General features: G+C 36.3%; 1 protein-coding gene across 1 annotated transcript in view; it reads right to left on the reverse strand.

Annotated features, from left to right (window-relative positions):
* The window catches only part of CFAP54 (cilia and flagella associated protein 54), a 287,356-nt gene that overhangs the window by 40,722 nt on the left and 233,326 nt on the right, over window positions 1-13,308 (reverse strand). Inside the window, exons 62-64 of the mRNA XM_045779838.2 lie at window positions 12,010-12,183; window positions 10,390-10,610; window positions 6,212-6,382 (exon numbers count right to left, since the gene is read on the reverse strand). Of these exons, the coding sequence (XP_045635794.2) occupies window positions 6,212-6,382; window positions 10,390-10,610; window positions 12,010-12,183 (566 nt within the window). The remainder of the gene's footprint in view (window positions 1-6,211; window positions 6,383-10,389; window positions 10,611-12,009; window positions 12,184-13,308) is intronic.

Below are 13,308 nucleotides of genomic sequence, written 5' to 3' on the forward strand. Positions count from 1 at the left end.
GCAGCTAAGTTATATGCACATTATAAAGAAATCCATATGAAGAACTAGAAGACTCAGGTCTCCATTTTCATTTTTGTCACTAATAAGTTGTATTGGTCAAGTCACTTTACCCATATAGGACTTGGCTTCCTCATCTGTAAAATGAGAGCATCAAATAGACGTTCTCTTAGTTTCTTTCCAGTTCTGAAATTTGATTTGGGTGGTACGAAGAGAAGCCAGAGAAGCTTTCCAGTGGGGCCTACGGTTTAAGTCGCAATGCAGTAGCTTATTGGAGAATCATCTTTAGAGCTGTGGGGTACTTTGGACTAGCCCGGTGCTTCTCAGAGTTAAATGTGCATACATTACTTGGGAGATATTCTGATTCAGTGGGTCTGGAGTGAGACCTAAGATTCTGCGTTTTTAGTGAGTTTCCAGGGGAGGCCAGTGCTGCTGGTTCTTGACTTTCAGATGCCAGTCCCTGCCTCCTTTGTGCAGCCATTGTCTTCCCCAGCTCCCAGAAGCAGGGAGTAATTTTGGGCCTCATCTGCAGCATCAGGTTCTCACTAGTCACTTGGCCAAGAAGACCCAGAATCCAGGGCACCTCAGAGGGAAGCCCTGGGCATCTGTATGATCTCTGAGTTTCAGCACTCCTAACATCTGCACTGACAACGTTGAGCTGCGTTTACTACAACTTGGGAGTTTTCCCAGGATCCCTAACTCTTCCTTCAGCATGTAGGACTGAGCTTGTCTTGAATGCACAGCCTGCTTATTTGGGACCATGAAATACAGTCTAGCTCTAACAAGGGCTATAAAGATCTCCAGAAAAGAGCACCAGCTCCATCTCTCTTGTTCCCAGACTGGCTGGATTTCTGTATTGAATAGACTTATCTCCAAGAACTTTTCCAATTCTATCCAACTCGTGTTTTCACTTGATACATGGAGTCCTGATTTTCAGTGCTTTGCTTGATCAGACTTCTTGCACTTGATTATGCTTGTCTGCCTAATCTTCTGTGGCCTCTGAATACTGTGCCTTGGACTGTCTAGCTGCATGCAAAACAACAGCCTATGCAGCAGTTTGATTCCCTCCAAATTAGGTCTCATAGACCAAAAGGAAGGTCCCACTATTGCTTCTTTATCGCCCCTCCTCCCTGCTAGCTATGAGTTGCATTCCTTTGAGTCTGATCAAGTAATACACATAATTCAAGTCTCACTTTATACCTGGGCTGGCTTATGATCCAGAGCATCCTACTGGGAACTCTGGATACTAAAAATAGCAAGAAGAAGAGGTAGAATAGAGCTAAAGGTCTTAAGATGTATTCTTAAGACAAATTTGAGCCATCAAATCTCTGGCTCTAGTTACACCATTTTAAGCTAAGCTGTAGTTATGCATCTTTGAGCCATTCTTCACAACTATTTGTAAAGCCTTTGTCCAGGAGTTTCATTAAAATGATTGCCCCTTGCAGCCTCATTAGTGTCTGCTTCTAGAAGATACTGAAATTGTTCAAAAGATGCTTAGTTTGTAACAAAATTCCAGGGAAGAGCTTATAATGTGGTTCTACTATATTCTTCCAAAGATAGTTTTGTTAAATAGGATAATACAATTTCTAATCCTGTACTTAAGAAGTTAAACTTTTCCAAGTTAAAAACTTAACTCTAAAAATATTGTGGCATGGAAATATTTAGCCCTCCGAATTATCTAAAAATTTTATGTCAAAATCCCTAGTTCTATGATTTCTACTTTGCTGCCACCTGCATCCTTGGTTCCCACCAGTATTTCTGCTTCAGACACTACATTAACTGAAGAGGACTGAGTAGGTGAATCAAGTGCTGTTAACTTGCATTGTTCATCCTCTAAGTCCTTGGAAACTGCGACACCCTAGGTCAGATATAATTTTCACCACCATCCCACCCAGAGGCTAGAAGTGCCTGCAGCCAGGACCATTGTCTGAGGACTCAACAAAGCACCATGCTGAGGAGTGCAGACTTGGAATCCGATTGCTCTAATCCTGATTCCTTGTTGACTAGCTTTCCTCTATCCTGTGTCTTAGCTTCCTCTTCTGTAAAATGGGTCTGATGATAGTACCTACTTCATAGAGTTGTTGTGAAGTTAATACAAGCAAAGCATCTAGAATATACTAAGCTCTACATTCACTGCTGCTAGTATCTTGTAGTTTCATGAGCTTTAGCCAGTTATTCAAAACAAAACTATACACTAAACACCTAAGATAATGAATAGATAAGTGTTCAAATACACCAATATTTAAATTATCAAACAAACTTCAGTGTTATCTTCTGAAAAGATAGAATCTTAGGTCTGAGGAGATCTAGTCCATCAAAGTCAGTGTTTCCCAATTTTTTGACTGAAATTTATGTCAGCAACTACATCTTTTATCATGACCCAATACGTACATATTTATTACCAAAGAGGGGAAAAATGTCCCCAAACTAAGAAATGGGAAAACTGTTATTGTGCCTTTGCTTGCAGCATAAGAAAACCACTCTAGCAACCTGTTTAAAACAGAATTTGTTAGCTGGTGCTCTCCTTCTAATCTCTGTCTCACACCAGGTCATGCTTCCATGTTCATTGTCAGATACAACTGTTGATGGATAAAACCCTGTTACTCTAATTATCAGCCACAGATAGAGTCATAGCATTAACTTCTCAGATCATTCTGTCTCAGACTGATACAGATGTGATATTTCCATGAGCTTGCAAAATGAACTTTATAGTTTCTTCTCCATTTTTTAAAATTAGCTGCTATTTCCCAAATATGTAATCCTTCTGTATCCATACCCTTCCTAGATGGATATACTCTTTTATCACTTGGTTGTTTCTCTTGCCAGAAAGTAAATAAATTCTGACACATGCTGAAGATCAACTGATCTGAGAAATTTTCTTTTTAACAACATCACAAAACAAAAGTTTCAGAAAATGTTTTATCTCTTGTTTTAATTTCTTTTGAAAAAATACTACTCAAGACCCACACAATATTTATTTCCATGGTCCACTAGTATTCTTGGATCTAGAAACTGAAAATTACGTTACTAAATTCCCCAAAAGAGACTATGCAGGTTTATTATTTTTAGATGTATATAGACTATCTGGCAAGGATTTGATGTGGAAAGTGTATGAAGGAGAGTACTTTCAAAATGTGAGAAACAGCTTTAAATGTTCCTGGGGAGTGATATGTTAAAGTTCCATTTTTTCTATGAGTAGAAAGAGATATAATTGACCAAAAGTTAGCAGCAGGTTGCCAGCCTAAGGAGGCAGAATGAAGAAGCCAATGGGAAAAGTGTGTTCAAAAGCAAAGAGAGGTAAGCCCAGGAGGTTTCACTTTCTGACAGGGTCACATGGGTCAAGGAGCAGCAGAAGCTACCAGAGGCACAGCTAGAGGGGACAGCACTCAAGAGCTGGAAAATGCAAGAGTAGACCAATGCAGGAGGCAAAAAGCAAATGAAAATGCTGAACAGGGCAAAACTATATGGCAACCGTTTTATGGGGGAAAGCCTGAGGCTCTTCTTAGAGAGAGCAGCAATCAAAGGAATGCTATGGTGGAAGGTCCCTCTGCAAATGGCTGTAGTGACCAACCGTTCCATTTTTAAAAGCTTGACCTCTCATCAAGATTCTCCTAGAATGTGAATCACTGTTTTTTCTCTAACTGTCCAGGGATCGATATTAAACTGCTTCTAAATACTTGCCCCTATCTCATCCCCAATTAGCTCCCCAATTAACTCTAGTGCAAATATCTTTCCATGCATATGGACATAGATGAGGATAAAGATGAAGATGTAGAGTTAGATAAAGATAAAAATAATGAACATTAAAACAAGGGGTGATATGTGTGATACAAATTTATGAAGGGCACTTAGAGGCAAACTAAGGTTTTTTCCCGTATATGCTATGCACTTTAATTTTGCTGGTAAGGCACAGTGTACTTTATTCTATACAATATCTGTAAGTATCTATAAGAAGATATTGTTGCTAAATTTTAAAAGAAGATTTTAAATAATGTTTTATTAGTATATTACATGTATATTTGAAGTTATTAAACTTTAAGACAGCATAATAACTTAAAAATAATTTCCGATAATGATAAATGACAAGTACTATTTATTGAGGTTAGGCATTTACCCAATTATCTCTAGTTACAGATAAGGATAACTATGATACAGAAAAGTTAACCAGTCTACTGAAGATCACAAAATGATATATTAAGTGACAGAGCTAGGATTCCAACCCAGGTAGTTTGGTTAATTTGATTGCACTTAAGAACACAATCTCAAATTATGTAAAGCAAAATTTGAGAGACTGACCACTGACAATCACTGTGAGAGATTTAAATATACTTCTTTTAATAACTGATTTTAAAAAATTAAAGGCCAACAAACAAGGATAGAGATTTGAACAAGACTAACCAAACTGACCTACTGGATATATGTATGAACACTGCCTTAGCACCTGAGGACTGCACATTCCTTTTAAGAGCAATGGAATATTTACATAATAAATCCTCTCCTGGAGAAAATACACAGGATTCAACAATATCAATCATACAGAGCATTTTTTATTATCACAGAACAACATAATCTAAGAATAAATAACAAAAGATAATTTTCTAATATAATATGTAAAATATATATAAGCTCTGTGTAGTTTGGAATGTAAAAAACACATGTTGAAATGGCCCATGAGTCAAAGAGTAAATCGTAATGAAAATTTTAGAACTATTTTTAACTGAATGATAATGATAATACTATAATAAAAACTTGTGGAATGAAACCAAAGCAATGTTTAGAGAAACTCATAGTCTTAAAATGCATACATTAGGAAAGAAAGGACTGAATATTAAGCCAAACATTTACCTCAAGAAGTCAGCAGTTAGGAAAAGAATACAAAACAAAACAAAAACAAAGGAGAAGAAAGATATATGGATTAGTGAAATAAAATTAACTAATGAGAAACCTCTGGTGACAATGATCAAGAAAAAATACACAAATCACAAATATAAGAAATGAAAAGAGACACAATACAAATACAATGGAGAGATTAAAAGTATGATAGAAGTTTTAAATAAAATGAAAAAATTCCTAGATAAAGCAACTTAAAGCTGACTCAAGAAGAAACAGAAAACTCCAATGTTCTATAAACAGGGGTGATAGTCAAAATATTTAAAACTTGGTTTGACAGGGGTGCTAACCATTAGAACAGATATTGACCCAATCAGAACTGATACCAACTCTGGCATTTATTAAATGAGTACAGTGCTTAATGACTGCCTCTAACTATTGAAAATTATATTACTAATTTTCTATTTTCTCACAAAGAAAACACTAGGATCAGATGGCTTTACTAATGAGTTCTTTTTTTTTTTTTAAGATTTTATTTATTTATTTGACAGAGATAGAGACAGCCAGCGAGAGAGGGAACACAGGCAGGGGGAGTGGGAGAGGAAGAAGCAGGCTCCTAACAGAGAAGCCTGATGTGGGGTTCAATCCCAGAACACTGGGATCACGCCCTGAGCCAAAGGCAGACGCTTAACGACTGTGCCACCCAGGCGCCCCCTGTACCACCCAGGCGCCCCTACTGATGAGTTCTTACCAAATATTTGAGGAGAAAAGTTTACTCTAAACTTACAAAAATGTCACCAGTGAATAGAAAAACATAGTTATATTTATCAACTCACTTTATGAGTCTAACAAAATCTTGATACAAAATACATCTGACAAAAATAGTATGAACACGCAAATTTGTAACCCAATATTACTCTTAAACAGTGGCAAAAATCCAATACCAATTTGAGTTTATCTCAGGAACACAAGATTGATTTAATATTTAAAAAATCAATTAATATATTTAAAAACTCATAAAATAATCTTAATAGACACAGCAAAAGATTTTGATAAAAGTTCTTAGCAAAGTGGACAGTAGAAAAAAAACTTCCTTAATGTGATAAGGAATGGCTGCAAAAAAAAAATTAAACATCCTATATTATGGTGACACACTGGAAAGTTTCCCTTGAAGATCAGAAAAAAGGAAAAATTATCAACTCAAGTCAGACTTTTCCTGATTTCTTAGTTATTTTCAGATTCATTCTACTAGACAATATAGATTCTATATTGCTGTATATTTTCATCTATATGACAAGGGGTTGTTCTTTATTTTCAAATTATAATGGTCAAGTTAAACCTTATATTCAAATATAAGATTTAGCTTTGTGATTATATTACATACCATAGGTTCTGTGTCCTTTGGAGGTCTTTCTAAAGGAGGAAGGTACCACTGAAAGCAAAGTTCTTTGTTTAAATCTTGTATATTCATATCTGATGACACATCTCCAGAAGATGGGCTGGCAGAGAGCTTATTTAATGATAAATCGGAGTGTAGAGAACTGTCATGACATAACTAGGGAAAAATCAAAAAGAGTTTAATTGTTGGTAATAATAAATTCATTCAATATTTAAAACTTTCACTCAATATCCATTCAGTCTTGGCTACATTATAAAACTCTGGGAATTGTCTTAGTTTGTTTATGGGTGTAGCTTTCAAAACTGTCCCCGATTACCAGAAAATATTCTCCTACAGAAAAAATATGCTTCAAAATCCATGGAACACAGGGTGCCTGGGTAGTGCAGTTGGTTAGGCTTCCAACTCTTGATTTTGGCTCAGGTCATGATCTCAGGGTGGTGAGATCAAAAGCCCTGCATCAGGCTCTGTGCTCAGCTCAAAGTCTGCTTGAGAGTCTCTCTCTCTCTCTCTCTCTTTCCCTCTGCCCCTCCTGCTCATGCTCTCTCTCTCTCTCTAAAATAAATAAATACATCTTTTAAAAAAGAAAAAAAAAATCCATGGGACTCAACAGACATCTTCTATTTTGGTGACTCTCCCACAGTAAAGATCTAGAGAGGAAAATGTCAATGCTATCATTTCAGTCTCAAGATCACCTCAGATTCTAAGAACATCTCCTTTTCTTCTTGTTTATTCAGTGGTGAATAAACTGAGGGTATGATTATAAATAATATCTACTTTCCGACGGCATTTTTTGCAGTGTCATATGCAAAATAAGACACAGTTTTTGCTGTAAAATATTAAAATCAATTGCTCTCATTCCCTCTTTACATGAACAGGGCTGATTTGTAATTTCAGTCTTGGTAAATCTGGGCCTAGCTTTGATGGAACCAGACCCCTGAATCAGGAGTTTTCAGGAAACATAAATGTGTAGAATGCAGCTGGCAATTTCATAAATTATTCAGTTTTTTAAAAGTAGCTCAGAAAACAAAGCATGGTTGCTATCAAAAAAATAACAGATAACAGAGAGATAATAATAGTGATAATAATATATCAAATCTGAAAAGGACCTTCCTTAATGGAGTGCAAACTATTTTCAAAATTAACTTGTTGTTATTCCCAAAATTATAGCATCGTAGTTGGGAAGCAATTCTTCTATTGAACTTTTGACATCTAAGGTGTCTTAAGGCTTGATGATGAAGGGGAACACGTAAGTGGCCAGTAAGAAATGCCTGGTGTTTCTGTAAGGCTTTGTACCTCCCATTATTTCTGAGCTTACTCAAGATATAATATAAGACTGTCAATGAGAGTCTTCAAAATAAAATAAAAAGAGAAATAAAGACTCTGACCTTTCAAGTTGTCTACTGATAAAAGAAAAATATGTCATGACTGAAAGGTAATATTAAAGATGAAAACTTCTCAAAAATGTCTAGAGACTATCATCATAAAAGGATATTATAAGCCAGAATCCTCATTTATTAGCACTATGATACTAAAAGCATGACCAAAATAAACAATAAACATGACTATTAGGTTTAAATAATCACTTAAAAATGCTAAACTAAAATTAATTCAGGTAAATAATTGATTCAAAAAATAATTTCTCATATTTTTTCATATCTGAGTGCCTTTCAGAGTTTCTGACAACTATTTAATAAGAATTCATATTTAATAACTAAGAAGAGAAAAATAATAAGCAAATATTTACTATTTCAGTATATACAGCATTTACTAACATGATGGTCTAATAATGGTAAATTGTAACAAAAGTCAATATCAAAATAGGCATTTAGTTTTCCATTATCTTTAAAAAAACATAAAATCTATGGGGCTCCTGGGTGGCTCAGTCGGTTAAGCGTCTGCCTTCGGCTCAGGTCATGATCCCAGAGTCCAGGGATCAAGCCCCACATCGGGCTCCCTGTTTGGCAGGAAGCCTGCCTCTCCCTCTTCCACTCCCCCTGCTTGTGTTCCCTCTCTTGCTGCCTCTCCCTCTGTCAAATAAATAAATAAAATCTTAAAAAAAATAAAATGAAATGAAAAAACATAAAATCTAGTTGCTAATGGAATTAAGTACATATGCTGATTGATGAACCATACACTGAATATTTTCGATATGTTTGATTTGTTCCTTGGGAGGAATAAAACAACAGACCTACCAGGAGAATTCTTGTTTGCCATGGTCCTATGAACCGCAAATCACTTTACACTAGTCAAATATCTGACCTTATGACGAGTCTAAACACGAACAACCCAGCGTTGTGCATCATTCTAATCGTATCTTTCTTTTCTTGGAAGTTTTAATGTAATTTATTGGGCACCTTTGTTTTTCCACCAAAGAGCTTCGGTAGACCTAACAACACGCAGACGCAGACGCACACACTGATGAGCCTGGAGCCTAGCAATGATCACTCTGGAAAGACATCTACTTCTTTGTGGAGGAAAAGCAGGATTAAGTATCAAATTATGGAAAGAGTTTGATTGAAATAGCCTCCTGAGTGATTAAAAGCTCAAAAACGTTATTATAAAAATCAGCCAAGCTTGCAGTTTATTTTTTTAAAAAAATCCAAAAGGCTCTATGCTCGTTAGCCGTCTACCCCAGTGAAACGAACATATGATTAGGTGGCTTGCACCTGTCAGGCGAGCGACAGTGATCTCCAGAGCTGATTATTCTGGGAGAGTGTTACACTAATTATATTTTTTTAAAAAAAGAGCAAACAGGGTACAACAGTCTTTGATAACATTGCTGCCATTAGAAACGTCACAGATATTTACAATGTATTCAAGGTCCTATGTTCAGAGCATCATGCTTAGGAGATGGGTAATGGTAGGCTGCCCTTAATACTAAAATACGCAAGCAGAGCTCCTTTCGGAACAGTATTTAAGAAATCACACCTATTAGCAAAATAGTCACGAGAACACATTCACAAGACTATAGTTCTCCACCTTCTCCTTCTCTGCTTCTTGTGCCAGAGTACCTAAGGCATCTGGGATATGTGGCAGTAATCCTCACAGGGAGTCGCAGTTTCTGGAGGGGTGAATTGGGATCTGGTGTTAGATGGAAATGATTTCATCCCACTCCTGCTACTTCCTTCCCTGCAGAGGACCAGACATTTACAGTACATTCCTGGCTTTTCTGCTTCCTCTCGTTCCCCTCCCCTGTAGAGCTACTTGATTGGTCAATTGGGGGAAAAAAAATGTTGGATATGCTCTTTCTTCTTGGGAGAGAATGGTTTGTAGGGAGTGAACATTCTCTGCTCCTTCATGAGACCGATTTTAAAGGGGTCCTTGTCCGCACAGATTTTAAGGGGGCCTGTAGTGACCAAAACTAGCAAGCAAGCAAGCAAACAAACACAGCTGGATTGGCAAAATCTGTCTACTTTGCTATCTGCTTTTAGGAACAGAATTTCCCAGTAAATATAAACCATATCCTGCAATGTCAACATTACAACTCATAAGGTTGGGTATTTTTTTAATCCCAAACTCTTAAACTCTTTTATTTCTCAAATGATTTATAATCTGGGCAAGATAGGGGTGTTGAATATTAGGCATGCCAATACCCCAGTATCTGGGAACTAATTCAAAAAATCCTCCCATGTGGGCGGGACACTGACCTGAGAGCAACTCCATAACTCTGAGAATCACTTCTTTAAATGAATTCTTAAATATCTCTTAGTAGGTCTTCCCACTACTTTTTAAAATTACACTTTATTAATAGTCACCTCACTCTTTTGTTCAAAATAGTGATTTAAAAAAATATTATTACCTACCCAACAATCTAGCAGGATAAGATAAGCAAAGGTTCTCAATTTGGAAGAAGTCACATTTTTAGGTCACTTCTCTGGGCTTAGAAATATAGACATGTCTGGTATGGGCAAGTCCATAATCATAAAAATGAAAGCACTATATGGTGAAGTCCAAAGTCAAGATAATTCAAAACAAAAGACTGATTTTTTTTGTTTGTTTGGAAAGAATTCAATGCAAATGACTTGATTTATTCATTTTATAAATACATATTGGAAATTTATAATACACTATGTCCATTTGCGTTTTCTCAATTGTGCTTCCTTCAGAAATATAACAATGATTCTAAGAAGTTTTCCAAAATATATAATGTTTGAAAACAGTACCTTGACTGTGTCATGTGAGACTTTTTCTGAAAACAGTGTATTTTCCAATCCTTGACACAGTTCGTCTGGAAATTCATCAATACAAGAGGAAGAATACAGCTGTAAAAATCTTTTAAGGAAAAAATGCATTTCTTTTTGGCGCAAAATAAGCCCAGAGTTGAAAAGGGATGTGAGGAGTGTATCATCTGGCAATGAAATTCCAGATCCTGGCTTTGGAGATGCTTAGGGAAGAAAAATACATTAATTTAGAATCACGTTAGATAACAGAACAGTCAGTATTGTTGGTATTTGCTCGTTAACTGCTGTCCCTGTAAATCACACCACCTCAGCTAGCGGCTGCCCGTGTAATTCCTCTGTTTTTAAGCTTATACATGAATGGAATTGCTTCGTGCCACAGGAATGAAGAAAATTTCAGAAGGGTGTGAAGATATTGCTTTAGGTTCTAAGTCTTGACAATGCAAAATATTCTATGCAGTCATCTTATTTGGGACTTACCCCAACAAAGATCTTAAAGCAAGAACTTAGGTGCAGGTAATTGATTTGAAAAGTGATCTCAAGGAGCATAAGTGAGAGACTGAACAAAGTGTGATGGATAGAAGAGCCAATAGTGAGTGAGTTAATGGATGGGCTATAGCTTTGGATAATAAGGGCTTAGTTCTGCTGAGGACTTCTGAAAAATAACACGTAGAACTGTCTGGAACTGGGAAGCTGGAGTGTTACCTACCAGTTCCCTACCTCATTAGTATGTGCGGAATCCCTGGCACTTTGGGCTGTCGTGACAGTGGGCTGAACAAGTCTCAGTAGTTTCAGGAAGAGCTGTACTGGTTAATGTCCACACCCTTTGTTATTGAATTTCTTTTATTCTTGCCCTTCTCATGATGCACCTTTTGCACCTGACACCTTTCGGCGTGCTTGCCTATCCCACTGCTAGCCGTGCTTAGTCACTCTGTGACTCAGCCCATTTGCCCTGTTGGCTTCTCCATCACTGGGCCCTGACACGGGTCAACCTGTCTTTTCCAACTATTTGCACTGATGAACAACACGAAATCACCAATTTCAAGGGCTCAGATAAAACACAACATACATTGTCACAAACACAAGAGGGACTGATGTGAAGCAGATTAGACCAGTTTTTCTGGATGTTCTTCAGACAGCATTGATGATACAACAAAAAAACTAAACGAAACAACTCAATGGAGTTATATATCTTAGCTGAAGTCATGTAATTCTCCTCTTCTATGTACTGAATACTCTTCTTAAAGTCAAAATTTCATCGTGTTCATTTTATAAGCTGGCACATTGTGATCACTCTGATTCTTAACTGTTTTGAGCCATGGGCCACTTTGGCAGTCTTGGGAAGCCTCTGGATGCATCCTTACAATAACATTTTTAAATATGGGAAATAAAATATATAGAACGTCAAAAGAAGTCAGTGATGTTGAAATACTATTCTACCCAAAGATCTGTGTATCTCAGGTTAAGAGCCCCTGAAATTTTCATATTCTGATGAGAGTTCACTCCAAAAGATGTCAAAAGCATTTTAAAATTCCCAAATAAGAAACATGACTTAAACAAGAACTGGAAAAAAATGTGTTCTTTCTTAACGCATCAAAAACCTACCTAGCAGTTTGCTCATATTATTAATCCTTTGCAGATGAATATAGTAGCGCAGTAGAAGAATCCATGTAATATCCACTTTAGTCTGAGGTTCTTTTCTAGCGTCTGTGCTGTTGCACACATCGTCACTTTGATAAGAGCATGTAAAGGCAGTCGAGAAGACCACTTGGTAGTTATCTAAAAATAAAAAATAATAACGGTAAGTGAAAAAAGTTTGTAAGACAAATATTATGCTTTCCTTGAAAAATAACCATATTGGAGGGAAGAAAGCTCAACCTATAAAGGAAAGAGTGACACATGGACTACATTTGATTAAAAAACATTTTTGTATCACAAAAGACACCAAACACAAAGTTGAAAGACAAAAGATTGAGAAAAAATATTTAGAACACGTATGAACAGTTTTTCTCAAATATGTACAACACCATGCACCAATCAATAAAGAAAAAGTCAAAGTCCAACAGAAAAATGGGCAAAGAATTTCAACAGTCAACTCATAGAAAAGGAGACGCAAATAGCCAAAATTTTAGCATCTCTAAAAATCAGAAAAATGCAAATTAAAGTGAAATACTATTTCCCATCCCTCAGTAATTGATAAATACTAAAATCTGAAAATAATAAATAGTGATAATAATGTGAGGAAATGTATGCTCATACACTACTTGTGAGAGCAACTACTTAGGAAAGCAGTTTGGCAGGATCTTATACAATTTAAAATGCAGATACTCATATAAGTGGTATAAGTGTACAAGGACTCTTGTGGAAGACACTCATGATACCATTGTTGCGATATCAAAAAAAAAGGAAACTTGGAAAAATAAACAGATGTCTATTCATTTGCTGGCAATAAAACGAATTACTTAGATCTATAAGGCAGAAGGTATATAGTGTAGTGTCACAGTTCAAATTCCAGATGTACTTCTCACAAGTACATGACTTTGAATCTCTGTACACTGTAGGTTTCTCTGGGCTTTTCACTTCCTGGGTTTTAATTTTCTCATCTTTAAAATGGGCACGGTAAGAGCCTGTATAGATCATGACAACATATACCAAGTTAACAAGCAGGTTCCAAATGATACACAGAGTATCATTTGTATACATTTGAAAAAAAAAAACCCAGGGTAATATTTTGTATTATTTATGTGTACCTATACACACACACACACACACACACACACACACACACACACAAACACACATATACACACAGTATTTTATTAGGATAGTGGCTGCCTCTGGGAAGGAAAGGAAGAAAGATGAATAGAATCTTTTATGGTTAATGGTTTATGTATGTTTTCTTGG

The sequence above is a fragment of the Ursus americanus genome, chromosome 17, assembly GCF_024610735.1.
Source record: "Ursus americanus isolate L20-20 chromosome 17, mUrsAme1.1.p, whole genome shotgun sequence".
Lineage (NCBI taxonomy): Eukaryota > Metazoa > Chordata > Mammalia > Carnivora > Ursidae > Ursus > Ursus americanus.